An 18,961-nucleotide genomic window follows, 5' to 3' on the forward strand; every position below is an offset into this window, starting at 1 on the left:
CTATGCTGTCTGTGCAGGCACCAGCAATCATTTCCCTTGCTCTGCTCAGACACAGCCCTAGGTGATGGCAAAGTTCATCTTACTCTCTACAATGCATCCAAATTTTTTTCTGCCTTAAAAAAGGGCTGGAATCTCTCCTCAGGAAACCTGGACTTATACAAAAGCTTTCTCATAGATGGGTGTCTGCCCACATCAGCCCTCTCCAGGTCCACAGCCAAAAGGGACTAGGGCTGGTTCAGACTCCTGCTGGTTCCACAGCCCATGCCAAGGACTGTCTGCCTATTACTTGATACACATGTGGGTGAAACTTCCATCAGGTTCCTTGATTATATAGGAGTTGGATCCCATGACTCCTATAGAGGCAATTTGTTGTTGGATGGATGCCAAGATTTAGTTGTTAAAAGAGGATGTGTATGCAAAATGGAGAGGCATCTTATGCCACCATGAGGTTGATGTTATTCTTCAGTGTTCAGATATTTATAAATGAGCTATCCTGTTTTTATTTTCACTTTGGTGTAAGTTTTATGATGCATTTTGCTTTCTTACATTTTACAATCTTTATTTTTCTTTAAGATTAAGTATTCTTCATTCAATAAGGAATAAATATTGATCAAACTTTTCCTATATTCACGTATATAAATGTCTTTTTTTCTACAATAATGTCTTTCATGTTGAGTAAGGTATAGATCACAGTTAAAAGTTTTTTGGGGACTTTCTGTCATGGCTCAGTGAAAAATGAACCTGACCAGTATCCATGAGGACGCAGGTTTGATCCCTGGCTCACTCAGTGGATTAAGGATCTGGCATTGCCATGAGCTGTGGTGTAGGTTGCAGATTTGGCTGTGGCTGTGGCATAGGCTGGCAGTTACAGCTCCGATTAGACCCCTAGCCTGCGAACTTCTATATGCCACGGGTGTGACCCTAGAAAGAGAGAGAAAAAGTTTTTTAGTAAAGGAGTTCCTGCTGTGGCACAGGGGGTTAATGATCTGGTTTGCCTCTGTGACACTGCTGATTCAATCCCCAGCCCAGCCCAGTGGGTTAAGGATCCGGTGTTGCCATAGCTGTGGCACAGGCTGCAGATGTGGCTCGGATTTGATCCCTGGACTGGGAACTTCAATATGCCATGGGTGTAGCCAAAAATGGAAAACAAAAAAGGTTTTCGGTAAATAACAAAGACTGAGAAGATAACAATGATGATGGCTAAACTAACCAAGTATTTATTGTGATACGCTTAACGGTAGAATTCATGTAACAAGCCTCTGAAGTACACTAATTATGCCCACATTACCAAAAATACATCATATATGCATATAAAAGCATCTGGAAGAATAAGGAAGTTGGTTAACACTGGGGAAGTAACTGAGATCAGGGATGTTGGTAAAAGGGCAGCTATGTAAATCATTAAAAGCAGAGGAGATCCATACAGTATCTCTAAAATGAAGAATAAATAAAGCAGACACAATCAAAAGGGGCCAAAAAGGTAACACTTTATAATGGCAAAATTTTCAGTATTTGACAAAATAGAGGTTTGATAAAAACAGGTGAATACTTGCAAGTCAATAAAATAGTAACAACATAATTACAAGGAATATTAAAGGCTGGTTATAGCATACTTTTTCTTTCAAAAACAATGCCAGATATAATCTTAACGGATTTGCTTCAAAAATTTGACAGTGATTGTCTACGACTGGCAAGACTACAGATATTTTTTACCCATACCCACATTTTCATGGAGGAAAACTGTTCTGAAAAAAGAAGGGTATGAAATTTGTAAAAGGAAAATATAACAATCTTCCAAAACAAAAGGTACACATCCGTAAGCTACTAAAGGGTACTTGAAAGTAACTTAACACAAACAGGGTGAAACACAGATATAAACACAAACAAGCAAGTATATAAAAAAAAAGACTGACCTAATAATCCAACCTTTATATATGTAAAATTATAACTTACCATCAAGTGGCAGTTAAAAAAATATGAAAATCGATGTGGGTGTTAAACAAATGGTGTTCAGATGAGAAATGAGGAAGAAAGAGGGTAAATTTAGACACTCAACAATAATCTTAAAGGATTTTGAAATGGATCAATCATTCTGCATAATAAAAAAAAAAGGAATACTAAAAAGAAAGTAGCAGCCTTAGCCCCTAAGTATATTGCAATGCGTAAAATAAAACCAATATACAAAATGAAAGGTTTTTCAATTTTTAACATTCACAAGTATGAATATTCTGAAAGGAAGGAAGGAATGAATTTAGATAAAGATTTTCAAATTATTCAGAATGTTTTTCAATTTTCTGTTAAGTATTTTCTCAGATTGATTGGTAAAGGACCTTAATTGATTGGCATTTGTACCTTTTACATTTGTAGGGACTCTCACTACCATGAATTTTCTTATGTGTCATTTGCTTCCTTAACCATATAATTTTAATTTATAGAGTTTCCAATTCACAGAGCTTCTCACCAGCATGACTCTTCTTATGTTGCCAAATTTGTGAACCCTTCCCCAAAGCCTTCTCATATCCCTTACATTCATGAAGTTTCTCACCACTACGAATTCTCTGATGCTGAGTAAGGCTCGATCCAGGACCAAAAGCCTTCTCACATTCCCTACATTTATGGGGTTTCTGACCAGTGTGTATTCTCCGATGCCGATTAAAATCTGAACCACTATTAAAGGACTTTCTACATTCTTTACATTCATAGGGTTTTTCACCAGTGTGAATTAGCTGGTGCTGAATAAGTTTCGAGCCACTAACAAAAGCCTTCCCACATTCCTTACATTCAAAGGGTTTCTCACCAGTATGAATTCTTTGATGCTGAACAAGTTTTGAACCACTTCTAAAGGCTTTCTCACATTCCTTACATACATAGGGTTTTTCACCAGTGTGAATTCTCTGATGTTGAGTGAGATCTGAGCCACTATTGAAAGCCTTCCCACATTCTTTACATACATACGGTTTCTCACCAGTATGAATTCTTTGATGTCGAGTAAGGGCTGATCCAAAACTAAAAGCCTTCCCACATTCGTTACATATATATGGTTTCTCACCAGTATGAATTCTCTGATGCCGAGTAAGGGCTGAACCACTACTAAAGGCCATTCCACATGCTTTACATTCATAAGGTTTCTCACCAGTATGAATCCTTCGATGTTGAGTAAGGTTTGAACTACTGCCAAAAGCCTTCCCACAGTCCTTACATTCGTAAGGTTTCTCACCTGTGTGAATTCTGTGATGCCGAGTAAGGGCTGATTCAAAACTAAAGGACTTCCCACATTCCTTACACTCATAAGGCTTTTCACCACTGTGAATTATCTGATGTCGAATAAGGCCTGATCCGAAACTAAAGGCTTTCCCACATTCCTTACATTCATATGGTTTCTCACCAGTGTGAATTCGCTGATGATGAGTAAGGTTTGAGCCACTACCAAAGGCCTTCCCACATTCATTACACTCATAAGGTTTCTCACCAGTATGAATTCTTTGATGGTAAGCAAGGTTTGCACCACTACCAAAGGCCTTGCCACATTCTTTACATTCATAAGGTTTCTCACCAGTATGAATTCGCTGATGCCGAATAAGGACCGACACAAAACTAAAATCCTTCCCACATTCCTTACATTCAAGGAGTTTCTCATCAGTATGAATTCTCTGATGCTGAGTATTGAAAGTGGGCATGTCTTCAGGAGTAAATATCATTTGACTGAAATGTCCTTCCTGAGAATCCTGTTTTCTCTCAAACTGGCTTCTACATTCCCAATCACCTCTGAAACTTGAACACTCAATGCTGTTTTTTATAAGTCTTTCCATTATCTCCCATCAGGATGATTCTATTCCATAAATATTCTTTTTCAGAAATAATTCTTGGTCTCAACCTTGATTCACAGTCTGAAAGAAAATATAAAAACATTCACTTTTTTTGTGTGTTCTGGGAGAAATGAAACTTTTATAATAGATGTGAAAAGACTTAACTGAAACTCATTTTCATAAAAAGTGAGTGGCTTATATACAGTTCTCATATATGATCAGGCAATTGGACAGATAAGGAAATAGAAAGAATGAGAAGAAACACTAGAAGGTAAAGGAGGCATTTAAGAAAACAGATTAAGTCAACTGTTCCTAAATAGTGATTTAAGTAAAAAAATCCCCTTACAGATAGGGGGAGACTGAAAAATATAAAGATGTCCAGGCCCCATCCCAACTTTGTTAGATGATAAAACTAATGTCATATACATTTTAAAATGAGCATATTACCATCTAATGCACTTCTTAGAATTATCTGGAGCACTGAGTAATTACACAGGAAGGAAAAAAATCCGATAGATGATCATAAATTGCATATAATGTGAAGCAGATAGAAGAGAAAGTTACTCCCAATGTAGCAGTATCTCAGTGAAAGATTAATGAACCAAATAAGTCTGAAATGAGCAAGGGAGAGTGAAGATTCTTTTGTGATTAGAATACAGTTTGTGCCATGTGGCAAAATCTATGTTTGCCCAGGAAGTCTATGAGGCTAACCTTGGGAAAACAAAAGGGGAACGCAGAAAAAGCTGAGTTACTAAGAATATAAAGTCAGAGAAAAAGGAAGAGAAGATAGAAAATAACATGATTGTTTTGGAAAATTACAAGGAGGATGAAGATAGATGAGTACTCTGAATCCCAGCTCTGATGATTATTGAAATGATTCTGAAATCACATATAATGTACTTACACAGTTGTATAAAATAATGTGACAATGCTTGATAGCTGTTAATTTGGAAGACTTACATGCCAAAAAATGAGACCAGGACAAGAAAATGATTCAGAGCCATCAATTAAGACCCTGAACAAATACCTCAAGCCCCAAAAGCTGAAAACGTTCCATTTTCCTACAATACTCAAAGAGCAAGTTTGTTTATACTAGGCCTAAATATGTCTTGAAATTGTTCTTTCCATCCCCACTGTCAATAGATAACTCTAGCCCAAATTATCTTTTAACTTGGATATTAAAGCAATTTTGTTTTTGTTTGTTTGTTTGTTTGTTTTGTCTTTTTGCCTTTTCTAGGGCCGCTCCCTCAGCATATGGAGGTTCCCAGGCTAGGGGTCGAATCGGAGCTATAGCCGCCGGCCTACGCTAGAGCCACAGCAATGCAGGATCCGAGCTGCGTCTGCGACCTGCACCACAGCTCACGGCAACGCCAGATCCTTAACCCACTGAGCGAGGCCAGGGACTGAACCTGCAACCTCTTGGTTCCTAGTCGGATTCATTAACCACTGCGCCACAACGGGAACTCCTGAAGCAGTATTTTTATTTAGCTGCTTGCATTTCCAGTTTTGCACCCTTAGCAGACGGAGTGATATCAGTTGGGCACTGTTCTGCTCAAAATGCTTCAGTAGCTTCCCACTGTTCAAAGGATAAGGACCCACACTCCTTAACCTGGTCTTAAAAATTCCTCAGAGATCTGCCTCCTGCCTGCCTGTTCAAGACAATCTCTCTTTCCTAACAACAATAAGCTATAGTTACACTGGCCTTCCTAGTTCTTCAAATGCACTAAACTGTAAACTATTTCCCCCAAAACTATTTCATCTGCCTGAAATATTCTTCCTTACCTCCCTCCCTTCCCACTGCCCAACTCTTTTTTTTTTTTTTTTGTCTTTTTAGGGGTGCACCTGTGGCATATGGAGGTTCCCAGGCTAGGGGTCAAATTGGAGCTAGAGCTGCGAGCCTACGCCAGAGCCACAGCAATGCCAGGTTCAAGCCGTGTCTGCAACCTACATCACAACTCACAGCAATGCCAGATCCTTAACCCACTGAGCAAGGCCAGGGATCTAACCTGTGTCCTCAGGGAAAATAGTCAGATACGTTTCCCCTGAGCCATGATGGGAACTCCCCACTGCCCAACTCTTAACCTGCAAGTTCCTCGTCACTGTTCAGGTCTCTGCTAACTGGCATATCTTAATAGAGATCTTTTCTGAATACTCAATTCTTTTTTTTTTTTGCCTTTTCTTGAGCCGCTCCTGCGGCATATGGAGGTTCCCAGGCTAGGGGTTCAATCGAAGCTATAGCTGTTAGCCTACACCAGAGCCATAGCAACGCAAGATCCGAGCTGCATCTGTGACCTACACCACAGCTCACCGCAACTCCGGATCCTTAAACCACTGAGCAAGGACAGGGATCGAACCGGCAACCTCATGGTTCTTAGTCGGATTCGTTAACCACTGCGCCACGACGGGAACTCCTGAATATTCAATTCTTAATTTTGCACATCTCACCATTATTTCTCAAAGCGCTTTTTTACTTTCCTTTTTGTCTTCCTTTTTTTGGTAATGAGAAATTATACATTTGTCCCCTGAACTGCAAATTTCATATTTTTTTAAGTCTTGCTTAATGTCTGTCTGCTACAATAGAACCAAGATTCAAGAGAGCAAGGATAATGTCTGTTACTTTAATCAATTTGAATCCTGGCTCACAAAAAAAGATCAAAAGACATTTACTGAATGGTAATATGATTAGTTTCAAAATTCACTATCCTTAAAAATAAACTTCTAAAATCAATATCTCTCCAGAAAAAGGAGATCCTCTGATCTGCCTCCTGCCTGCCTGTTCAAGACAATCTCTCTTTCCTAACAACAATAAGCTATAGTTACACTGGCCTTCCTAGTTCTTCAAATGCACTAAACTGTAACATCCCTCCCCTCCCCCAAAACTATTTCATCTGCCTGAAATATTCAAACAAGACAAGTAAATCACGTGTAGTTATTCCTGTCCCTTAAAAAAAAAATCTCACTAAAAGGAATGAAATGGATTTTTATAAAAGGAACCCACAAAGTCAAAGAAAATTAAAGAGGGAATAGCAACAAAACTTTTGAAGCTAGACAGCATGAAGATAAATGATGACCAACTTAATAAACCAAAGAAAGATGAAACCTAATCCAAAAGTAAGGAAAACCCAGAAAGGGGATGATTTATGCTGCAAACCCCAGAAAGGCTTAAGAAATGGGAACACTACATACTTAAGAAGGTCTACCAGGAGTTCCTGTTATAGCTCAGCAGTTAATGAACCCAACAAGCATCCATGAAGACGCTGGCCTCAACCAGTGGGTTAAAGGATCCAGTGCTGCCATGAGGTGTGTGGTGTAGATCGAAGATGCGGCTCGGATCCCGCGTTGCTGTGGCTCTGGCGTAGGCTGGTGGCTACAGCTCCGATTGGACACCTAGCCTGGGAACCTCCATATGCCGCGGGAGGCGGGAGTGGCCCTAGAAAAGGCGAAAAGACAAAAAAAGAGAAAAAAAAATAAGTAAGCTGAATCTAAGCCTACTTCCATAAATAAGCCAGCAGACAACTGGAGGTTGTGATATATTCTATAAGACAACTGTCTAAATATTCTATGTCATATAAATCAAACAAAATATGAAAGGTTGTACTAGATGTTCTAGATTAAAAGAGACCAAAGAAACCCAACAACTGAAATAATACATGAATCCTGATTGGATCTGAAATCAAGAAAATGAACAACCAAGTAAGTAAACCAAAAACATAACATCCACAGCTAAGAAAAAGACATTTTGGGGAACCACTGAAGGTATCTGAACATGAAATGTTTAATGTGGTACTAGAGAGTTTAGGTTAATTTTCATAGATTTGATATGTCATTGTTCCCGTTTGAAAAATGTTCTTATACGTGGCAGATGCATGCTAAAAGTATTAAGGGCAAAGTGCCAGGATGGCTTCAACTTATTTTCAAACGATTTGTGGGGAAAATTGTGTGTGTGTGTGTGTGTGCACGCGTATGTATATAAAAAGATAAAGCAAATGTGCCAAGATATTAACAATTGGTGATTTTAGCTGATGGCTATTCAGGGTTCACTAGAATATTCTTTCAATTTTTCTGCATGTTGGAAATTTTTCAAAGAAAACAGAAATCATAGATTGTTTTTTAAAGTAGCATTTGATGGAGTTTCTGTTGTGGCTCAATGGAAACAAATCTGACTAGTATACAGGAGGACGCAGGTTCAATCCCTGGCCTTGCTCAGTGGGTTAAAGATCCAGCGTTGCCGTGAGCTATGGTGTAAGTCACAGACGCAGTTTGAACCCTGTGTTGCTGTGGCTGTGGTGTAGGCTAGTGGCTATAGGTCCAATTCAACCTCTAGCCAGGGAACCTCCATATGCCATGGGTACAGTCCTAAAAAAAGACAAAAATAAAATAAATAAAATAGAACGAAATAAAATAAAATGAAAGTAGCATTTAAGAAAAATTTCCAGAACTGAAAAACATGAATATCCACATAAAGGGATCACTTGATACTTAGTATACAGAATAAAAATGATTGAAACTAAGACATATTTCCACTATGTGCCAGAACACTGGGAACAAAGAAAAGACCCTAAAATAATGCAGAGCAAAAACAGAGCATAAACAAAAGACCAGGAATGAAAAAAGCTTTGGAGTTCCCCAAAATATTCTAAGCCAGAAGTTATAACTTCACAATTATGAGGGAAATAATTTCAATTAGAATTCCATGCTCTGCCAATGCCCAGAGCATTGGCACTGGCTGAACAAGCCCTTTGCAGATATGCTAAAACTCACAAATTTAACACATTTATTTCTTTTTACCAGCCATCCCTATCAAAAACCAGTTTTGATATTTGGTGTATTCTTGGGGTAAGCCAAGAAATAAGAAGGCATGGAATCCAAGAAATAAAAGTTCAACAGAGAAAAAGCATAGAATTCAAAAGAAGGCAAATTCCAGAAAAATAGTTGTACAAGCACAATTGGCAGAGATGAACAAAGGATTGCAGGAGGGACAAATGTCTTTTTTTTTTGTCTTTTTGTCTGTTGTTGTTGTTTTTGTTTGTTTGTTTTTGTTTTTGTTTTTGGAAAAATGTCTTTAAACAAAGGAAATTGCAGATTTCCCAAAGATGTATTTTTCAGCAGACCTTGATTATGAATTTGTGATATATGGGCAAAAGCAAGCATCACTCTCCCTTTAAAAAAAAAAGGTAACATTAAATACAAAGAAAACAAAGTTGTACAACAAAGCAATAAACATGATTCACAGTTGAGTCATGAATAAAATCCACTGTAAAGAGTAAAGAATAAGCCATAGAAAGGAAGAAGGCATTTGTGAAATATTTATCTGTCAAAGAACTAGTATCCAAAATATAAGGATCGGAGGTCCTGTCGTGGCTCAGCAGTAAGGAATCTGAATAGTATCCATGAGGACTCGGGTTTGATCTCTGGCCTTGCTCAGTAGGTTAAGGATCCAGCTTTGCTGTGAGCTGTGGTGTAGGTCACAGACACGGCTCGGATGCTGCTGCGTTGCTGTGGCAGTGGTGTAGGCCAACAGCTATAGCTCTGATTTGATCCCTAGCCTGGGAACTTCCATATGCTGGGGGCAGGGGTAGGGGGAGAAGGCATCTGTTACAAAATACTAGTAAAAAACTAAATGGTACAAAAGAAAAGGAACCACTAATTAAACGGGAAGATATTTGCTGAATAACAATCATTCTAGTCTTTGCTCCAGATTCTTTTCTCCCAGAGTTTCTAAAACCCTTAGAATTTCCCAAGTGATAGCAGTGTCTTTGTTATTAGATTACACCTGAGTTCATGCTAATGAGGTGACTCATGGTACATCCATGGGTAGCTTTGGCAGTGGGGTTGGTCACCAGAAAGATCGAGCCAAGGGAGAGGAGTAGAGCTAGAGATAGTTCAGTCATGTGGCCAATGTCAAACAATCACACCTACATAATAAAACCCCAATCAAAAGTCTTGACATCACAGCTCAGTGTATCTTCTGGGTTGATGAATACACTGATGTGCCAGAAACGTAATGTTCCCTGATTCCACAGGGCAAGAGCACAAGAAGCTAAATGTTCAGCCTCCTTCCAGACCTTGTATCTCTTCATTTGGCTATTCCAGATTTGTATCCTTATTATTTATAAGAAAACTTTAATTGTAAGTATAGTGCTTTCCTGAGTTCTGAGACTCATTCTGGAAATTACCAAACCTGGTGGGGAGGGAGGTTCATGGTAACCTCCTCATTCCAACTAGATCTGTAGCTAGTTGATCTTTAGTATGGTCTGTATTGGGGCAGGTGAACTAAAACCTGTGGAGTCTGAACTAACTCCAGGTGGTTGGTGCCAGAATTGAACTACAGCACACAAGTTGGGGCTGAAACAGAATGTGCATGGATTGGAGTATTTAACATTGTTAAGATGGCAATACTCTCTAAACAATCTACAGATTCGATGCAATCTCTATCAAAATTTCATGGCCTTTTTGAGGAAATGGAAACCCAATACTCAAATTCACATAGAGTGGGCCCTGATTAGCCAAAATAATATTTAAAAAGAAAAAGTAAGAAGACTCACCTCCTAATTTCAAAATTCACTAACAAAAAGCTATAGTAATCAAAACAGTGTGATACTGGCATAAGCGCAGATATACAGACCAATGGGAAAGAACTGGGAATCTAGTAATAAACCTAGACATCTATGGCCAATTTATTTTTGATAAAGATGAAAAGACTATTCAATGGGGAAAGAAAGGTCCCTTCAACAAATGGTGCTGGGACAACTGGATATGTAGAAGAATTTGTACCCTCTATCTCACTTCATTAAAAAAATTAACTCAAAATGAATCAATATCCCAAATATGAGAACTAAACCAAAAAACTCTTTCAAGAAAACATATGATTTTGTAAATCTTCATGACCTTAGAACTGGCAACAAAAGCACAAGCAATGAAAGAAAAAAATACATAAATTTTAATTCATCAAAGTTAAAAGTTTTGTGCTTCAAGTGCGTACAGGGTGAAGAAAGAAGTTTTGAAACTAGAGTGAGCTGATGGATGCACACCACTGTGAATACAAGTTAAATACCACTGAATTTATACTAAATACCACTGAATTGTACAACTTAAAATGATTAACTGTATGTTATGTGAACTTCACCTAAATTTTTTTAAAAATTGAAAAAAGAGAGAAAAGCCAAAAGAAAACTCAAATGAAAAAATGTTCAGTTTCACTAATAACAGAAATACTATAAACTAAAACCATAATGAGATATCACTATATTAGCTAGTTAAAAATGTGACATCTAAATCTTGGCAAAGATGGGGAGCAGGGCAAAAATACACTGTTCAAGTGACGCTAGTATAGCCACAATATCAAATAAGGACTATATGAGGGAAAATAATTTCAGGCTAATCTAACTTATAAACTTAGATATAAAAACTAAAAACAAAATTCTAACAAGCTGAATACAGTAAGAAATTTAAAGAAAACATTATGTGGCTTAAAGATTTAAACATAAGACACTACACCATAAAACTCCTAGAAAAGACTGTAGGCAAAACATTCTCTGACATAAACTGTAACAATATTTTCTTAGGTCAATCTCCCAAGGCAATAGAAATAAAAACAAAAATAAAGCAATGGGACCTAATCAAACTTAAAAGCTTTTGCATAGCAAAGGAAATCATTTAAAAAACAAAAAACAAACAAACAAAAAACAGAAGACAATCTACAGAATGGGAGAAAATAGTTTCAATGATGCAAATGATAAGGGCTTAATCTCCAACATATATAAACAACTCATAAACTCAATAGCAAGAAAAAAAAAATTGAGAAAAGGGCAGAAGATCTAGACATTTCTCCAAGAAGACATATGGATGGCCAACAGGCACATGAACAAATGCTCAATATCCCTAATTATTAGAGAACTGCAAATCAAAACTACAATGAAGTACCACCTCACACTGGTCAGAATGCCCATTATTAGCAAGTCTACAAATAACAGATGTTGGAGAGGATGTGGAGAAATGGGAACCCTCCTACACTGTTGGTGGAAAGGTAAATTGGTACAACCACTACAGAAAACAGTAGGGAGGTACCTTAGAAAACTAATATAGAACTACCATATGATCCAGCAATCCCACTCTGGGCATATATCTAGACAAAACTTTCATTCAAAAAGATACATGCGCCCCTGTGCTCATTGCAGCACTATTCACAACAGCCAAGACATGGAAACAGCCTAAATGTCCATCAACAGATGAATGGATTAAGAAGATGTGGTACATATACTCAGATATAAAAAAAGGCAAAAAGAAAAAGACAAAAAAAAAAAAGAAACCCTCAAAAAATAAAATAAAAAAGGACAAAATAATGCAAATGGCAGCAACATGGATGGAACTAGAGATTCACATACTAAGTGAGGTAAGTCAGAAAGAGAAAGACAAATACCATAGGACATCTTATATCTGGAATCTAATATAGAGCACAAATGAACCTATCTACAGAAAAGAAACAAACTAATGGACATGAAGAACAGACTTGTGGTTGCCAAGGGGGAGGGGTTTGGGAGAGGAATGGAGTGGGAGTTTGGGATTAGCAGATGCAAACTATTGAATTTGGAATGGATAAGCAATGAGATCCTGTTGTACAGCACAGGGAACTGTATCTAATCACTTGTGATGGAACACAATGGATGATAATGTGAAAAAAAGAATGTATGTAAATGTGTAGTTGGGTCACTCTGCTGTATAGCAGAAATTGACAGAACACTCTAAATCAGCTATAATAAAAAATTAAATAAAATAAACAAATGGGACCTAATCAAACTTATAAGCTTTTATACAGTGAAAGTAAGCATAAACAAAACAAAATGACAACCTACAGAATGGGAGAAAATATCTGCAAATGAAGCAACCGACAAGGGCTTAATTTCCCAAATATACAAGCAGCTCATACGACTCAACCAAAAAACCAAACAACCCAGTCAAAAGATGGGTAGAAGACCTAAATAGACATTTCTCCAAAGAAGAAATACAAGTGGCCAATAAGCACATGAAAAAATGTTCCCCATTGTTAATTACTAGAGAAACGAAAATTAAAACTACAATTAGGTACCCAACTCACACAAGTCAGAATGGCCATCATTGAAAATTCTACAAATGACAAATGCTGGAAAGGGTGTAGAGAAAAGTGAATCCCTCTACACTACTGGTGGAAATGTACATTGGTGCAGCCACTATGTAAAATAATGCACAGGTTCCTTAGGAAACTAAGGACAGAGTTACCACATGATCTAAAAATCCCACTCCTGGGCATATATCCAGACAAAACTATAATTCAAAAAGATATATGCACTCCTATGTTTACAGCAGCACTATGCACAATAGCCAAAACATGGAAACAACTCAAATGTCCATCAACAGGGGAATAGATTAAGAAGATGTGGTGCATATACACAATGGAATATTACTCAGCCATAAAAAAGAACAAAATAATGCCATTTGCAGCAACATGGATGCAACTAGAGACTCTCACACTACGTGAAGTCAGTCAAAAAGAGAAAGACAAGTACAATATAATATTACCTATATGTGGAATAAAAAATATGACACAAATCAACAAATCTATACAAGAGAAACAGACTCATGGACAAAGAGAACAGACTTATGGTTGCCGAGATGGAAGGGTTTGAGAGAGGGATGGAGTAGAAGGAGGCTGGGGTTAACAGATGCAAGTTAACAGAGGGGATAAACAGCAAGGTCCTACTGTATAGCAGGAGAACTATATTCAGTGTTTATGATAAACCATAACGAAAAAGGTTGTGTGTGTGTATATACATATATATAATTAAAAAAAACATTATTAAATTGATTTTATTCAAGGAATACACAGTTGCTTCAACATTTAAAAATCTGTTAATGTAATAATTAACAGATTAAAGAGAAAAGAACACAATTATCTCCAATTGGCAGAGTATAATAATTTGACAAAATTCAAGATCCACTTATTGAGGAAAAAAACCTGAACATACGACTAGAAGGAAATTTCCTTATACTGATGAATGGTACCTACAAAATAGGAAACAACCTAAATGTCCAATACCAAATGATAAAAGACTGAGTGCATGTCCTTAAAGTTGTAGCAAGTAAAATACATAAGCACTGGAAAGCAAGAAATACAACTGATGTTCGCAGATCTTATGACTGCCTACAAGAAAAGAATCCAAAAGATTCTCTAACAGATTGTTAGATTTATACAAGATAGAGCAGAACTTTCAGAAATATACCAGAAAACAAAGGACAACTGCATCTCTTACAATTAGAAAAACACATTTTTATTTATAAATAGCATCAAGACAAAGTGTTTAGTATTGTAAAATATGTGAATAGACTTATCAAAGTGGACTGAGATACTAAACAATATTTAAATAAATGGAAATGCCATTCCTTATTAAAAGGAAGCATCAATTTTGTAAAGATATGAATTCTTCCCAGAATGATCTATATATTTAATGCAATTATAAGCAGAATCATAAGTGCTTCAGGAGGCTTGACAAGATGATTTTCTTACTTACACACAAGACTAAGGAATCAAGCTACTCCTTAAAAATAAGTTGGAAGGATCTGCTCTATCAAGATGTCATGACATTATAAAATAATAGCCATTAATTGATAGTGGCATTGGCACAATGATATTAAAAATAGACTATGGCACAGAAGACTGAGCTATGAACACACTCAATACACATTTGGAAATTTACAGTCTGGCACTGAAACAGTGAAAAAATGGACTATTCAAGAAAAGGTGCTAAGATAATCAGATATCCATAAAAAAGAATTGTATCTATCTCACATAATACATAAGGTAAAATTAAAGTTAAACCTCTTAGGAGTTCCCGTTGTGGCGCAGTGGTTAACGAATCCGACTAGGAACCATGAGGCTGCGGGTTCGGTCCCTGCCCTCGCTCAGTGGGTTAACGATCTGGCGTTGCTGTGAGCTGTGGTGTAGGTTGCAGACGCGGCTCGGATCCCGCATTGCTGTGGCTCTGGTGTAGGCCGGTGGCTACAGCTCCGATTGGACCCCTAGCCTGGGAATCTCCATATGCCACGGGAGTGGCCCAAGAAATAGCAAAAAGCCAATAAATAAATAAATAAATAAATAAACCTCTTAGACTATACGCTAGTTACCAATTTATTGCCTCTAAGTTCCAAATCCATCCTTAATTGCCTACTTCATGAAAGCAGCTCTGGGCTATTTAAGTATTTTTCCTTTGCCAGCCCAAAGTTAAGCTTTGTCAGTAGAGGGTATTAGCGAGATATTGCAGGAGGAAGAAGCATTCCTCCTGGTTCTGGTGGGCTTGCCTGTCAGGCTTCTCCAGTGCCCCAGGTCCACCTCCTGAAGCACACGCAGCTTCGCCAGTGGGCAATTCCCACAACTTGAGTGGATCCTACCAGGCTCCCACAGTGCAAGCACCTTCTCCAGCTCCTGGCTCTTAACGTGCAAGATGACCAACAGCATCCACAAGCCAGCAGCTTCCTCTGGCAGTTTAATAGCAAATGCTTTTGGTAAAACATCTCATCCTACCATAGAGGACAGATTTCTGGCAAATTCCAAAGGGGAGATGTCTGATAAGTTCTTCTGGTGCAGCGCCATAGCAGCAATAGGACCTTGGAGAGGGGCCAGGGAGACACCCAGGACACAAAACTTATTTAAGCAAGCGCTTACTCTCAGGTGCCAACCCTGCACTAGTACAACCCTGAGAATAAATGCCTTAAGGGTCAAATCGGAGCTGTGGCTGCCGGCCTACACCACAGCCACAAGAGGGGATCCCAGCCACATCTACAACCTACACCACAGCTCCTGGCAACACTGGATCCTTAACCCACTGAGAGAGGCCATGGATGGAACCTGTGTTCAGATTCGTTTCTGCTGAGCCATGACGGGAACTCCTTTTTTTTGGCTGCAGCCGCAACACGTGAAAGTTTCCAGGCCAGAGACTGAAGCTGCATCACAACAGTTAACAACCCTGGACCCTTAACCTACTGAGCCACCAGAGAACTCCTTTCTCTACTTATTAGCCAACCTTTCCTTACTCCAGTTGTTACCGAGACAGCCTCTGTCGACCAGTGCCAAATAGAAACACGGAGACGGAGTTTTGGATGAAAGAGAAAAAAAATAGCTTTATTGCTTTGCCAGGCAAAGGATGCCATAGCAGGCTAATGCCCTAAAGACTATGCCCTCCCTTGGGAGAGATTAGGAAGGGATTGTATAGTTTGGGAGTAGAAAATAGGACCACAGATAAGGATGGGGTAGATGCAAACTTGTATTCTTCAGCTTTTAGTTCTGCAAAAGAACTCAAAGATATTGTCATGTATATTCCTTGAAGAGGAACCCAGGACCCTGTCCCAAGACTGCACTATTGTTTCTTTTGTGTCTGTGTGTGTGTGCGTGTGTGCGCACCCACGGCATATACGGAGGTTCAAGGCTAGGGGTCTAATCGGAGCCACAGCCACAACAGAACCAAGCCACATCTGCAACCAACACCACAGCTCATGGCAACGCTGGATCTGTAACCCACTGAGCAAGGCCAGGGATCGAACCCTCCACCTCACAGTCCCTAGTCAGATTCATTTCCACTACACCATGAAGGGAACTTCCTGCTCTATTTTTTTCTTGATGGCTCCTCTTGAGGCAGAATATTAACTCAGGTAGTCAGTGTAGGAGCATGGGATATGGCCACTGATTAACATTTGTGGTTTAAGAGCTCCAGGGAGTAACATCCCCACAGGCTTTGTCTACTTAGGGAGTGTACCTACACCCAGATGGACATTAATCCCTAATCCTCTGTGACTCAGTTTGTGGGAAGAAAAGGACAAAGAAACTAGGAGACTTATGAGACATTTCCACCCATAAGACTCTACTGGACAAGGACTGATAGGGGTGATCGAAGGCCAATGGGAGAAAACCACATCTTTCTGGACCCCATGTTGGTACCTTCCCCACCTTTAAGAGATAAAAACCCTTATAGGACAATAGAGAAAGGGGGCTCTTCTCCCTGCTCCCAGCTGTTCTGGGAGCTATCTGCTTTCCTTTAATAAAGACGTTGCTTCCTTGCTGCCTCTGTGTTCGAGGAACTCATTCCTCAAATGTGACTGCAATGAAAAAGAACCCAGATTCCAGTATCATCTTTCTGGTATCACTCCCTTGTCTCTGCATCCCCTTCCCTTCCTTCATTAGCAACTGTTAGAACCTGCCCTTTGGAACTCAGGGAGGGTCATGGAGGCTGAAGCTTATTCCCTAAAAACAAGAAATGGGAGACATATTGTATGGCCAGGAGCCCCACGGGGTTCTGCTTGGTTCCACAATCCCATTACAGCTAATAATTCTTTTTTTTTTTAATTTCCCCAATACATTTTTTTTCTACTGTACAGTATAGTGACCCAGTTACACATACATGTATACATTCTTTTTTCTCACATTATCAGGCTCCATCATAAGTGACTAGACATAGTTCCCAGTGCTACACAGCAGGATCTCATTGCTAATCCATTCCAAAGGCGATAGTTAATAATTATTTATATTGAACTTTCCCAGTTCAAATTACTGCCTCTTGATTGGATCCTGATATCAACAGAATTGGTAGGTGAAGTCAAAGTCCCAGTAAAAAGGCCTTGTAAAGATGGGATTTGGGGATTATTTTGGTCATGTCTTTTAGCCATCCTTTAAATCTTTTTTCGTTTGTCTGTTTCACTTTTGGCCACCTCAAGGCATATGGAATTCCCAGGCCAAGGATCAGATCCTCCCGCAGTCTTGACCTAAGCAGAAGCTGTAGGCAATGCCGAATTCTAAACCCACTGTGCCAGGCCAGGGATCAAACCCACATTCCAGCAGCTCCCAAGACACTGAAGATCCAGCTGCACCACAGTGGGAGCTCCCATCCCTTAAATCATTGTTGCCCTGAGCTGTTCTGATAGGAATGGAGTAGGCAAAGATAGCTGTAGAAGTCCCAATAAGGAACCATAGATAAAGAAGGAAACAGGGGACTTTGGGAGATCACTGTAAATTAATAAATTGAGGAGTTCCTGTCGTGGCGCAGTGGTTAACGAATCTGACTAGGAACCATGAGGTTGCAGGTTCGATCCCTGGCCTTGTTCAATGGGTTAAGGATCCAGTGTTGCCGTGAACTGTGGTGTAGGTCGCAGACGCGGCTCGCTCGGATCCCGCGTTGCTGTGGCTCTGGTGTAGGCCGGCGGCTACAGCTCCGATTAGATCCCTAGCCTGGGAACCTCCATATGCTAAGGGATCGGCCCTAGAAAAGGCAAAAAAAGACAAATAAATAAATAATAAATTGATCAAAAAAGCCATTAGAACAAGGCAGGCTTGCTTGACTAGGGGAGGTGCAAGAACTGCCTCAGGCCACGTGGAGGATGGGATGAGGCCTGCATTAGGTTTCTGACCAAGGGCAGGAGCTTGAGGACCGCCCTTCAGCTAATTTGAATACACACCTTACCGGATACCTAGGAGGAGTTACTACACCCAGAAAAGAAGAGGTGGGCCTTTCCAACCCCAAGCCACTTGGATGATAAAACTGCGGCCCACCGGATCCTTGGGGGTAGAGCTTCCTTGCCCTCCTGCCCGCCCGGTTGCGTCTCTCACCAGCGTTCTATCCTAATAAATCTATTTCTTGCCTATCACTTTGTCTCTCCCTGAATTCCTTCTGCGGGGAGCCATGAAGAACCTGAACCTCAGTAAGTCCAGACATTGGGTAAGTGCTAATTTAAAACTTGACTTCAAGTCCCAATCTAGGTTTTGGCTAGGTTCAGGCCATTTATGCTGTCAGTTTCAGCTCTATTTTCCTTGGGCTTGACTGCAGTGTGGTTCCTTACTAACAGGACTTGAAATGCTAAAAATCCATGGTATGCAGGGGAGGTCACAATTAATCAAGCTGTGGTTGATTGGGATGAAGTGCTATGTGCCTTGGGAGCCAAGTAGTTGCTGTACTTGACCATTATGGCAGTAATGATGACTTATTAGATACAGATGGATTCACTGGAACTCTCTCCAGTGCCTACAAAGAGAAACTGACAAGGCGGGGTCTGTTAACTCTCAGCTTAAATTAGTTTGAGAACCAGAGCACGTCCATGAAAATTCTAAAAGAATCTCTACTTCTCTACTTAAAGTCATG

At 39.4% G+C, this 18,961-nt stretch overlaps 2 protein-coding genes across 2 annotated transcripts in view; both read right to left on the bottom strand.

The window, feature by feature from the left end:
- The window catches only part of LOC102164415 (zinc finger protein 420-like), a 71,984-nt gene that overhangs the window by 42,497 nt on the left and 10,526 nt on the right, over positions 1 to 18,961 (bottom strand). The gene's annotated exons all lie outside the window — the stretch shown is intronic.
- LOC106510532 (zinc finger protein 345) overlaps positions 1,195 to 18,961 on the bottom strand; it is a 28,354-nt gene continuing 10,587 nt past the window's right edge. Inside the window, exon 3 of the mRNA XM_013998463.2 lies at positions 1,195 to 3,887. Coding sequence (XP_013853917.1) covers positions 2,430 to 3,809 — 1,380 coding nt within the window. The 5' untranslated portion in view covers positions 3,810 to 3,887 and the 3' untranslated portion in view covers positions 1,195 to 2,429. The remainder of the gene's footprint in view (positions 3,888 to 18,961) is intronic.

Source organism: Sus scrofa, chromosome 6, assembly GCF_000003025.6.
Source record: "Sus scrofa isolate TJ Tabasco breed Duroc chromosome 6, Sscrofa11.1, whole genome shotgun sequence".
Classification (NCBI taxonomy): Eukaryota; Metazoa; Chordata; class Mammalia; order Artiodactyla; family Suidae; genus Sus; species Sus scrofa.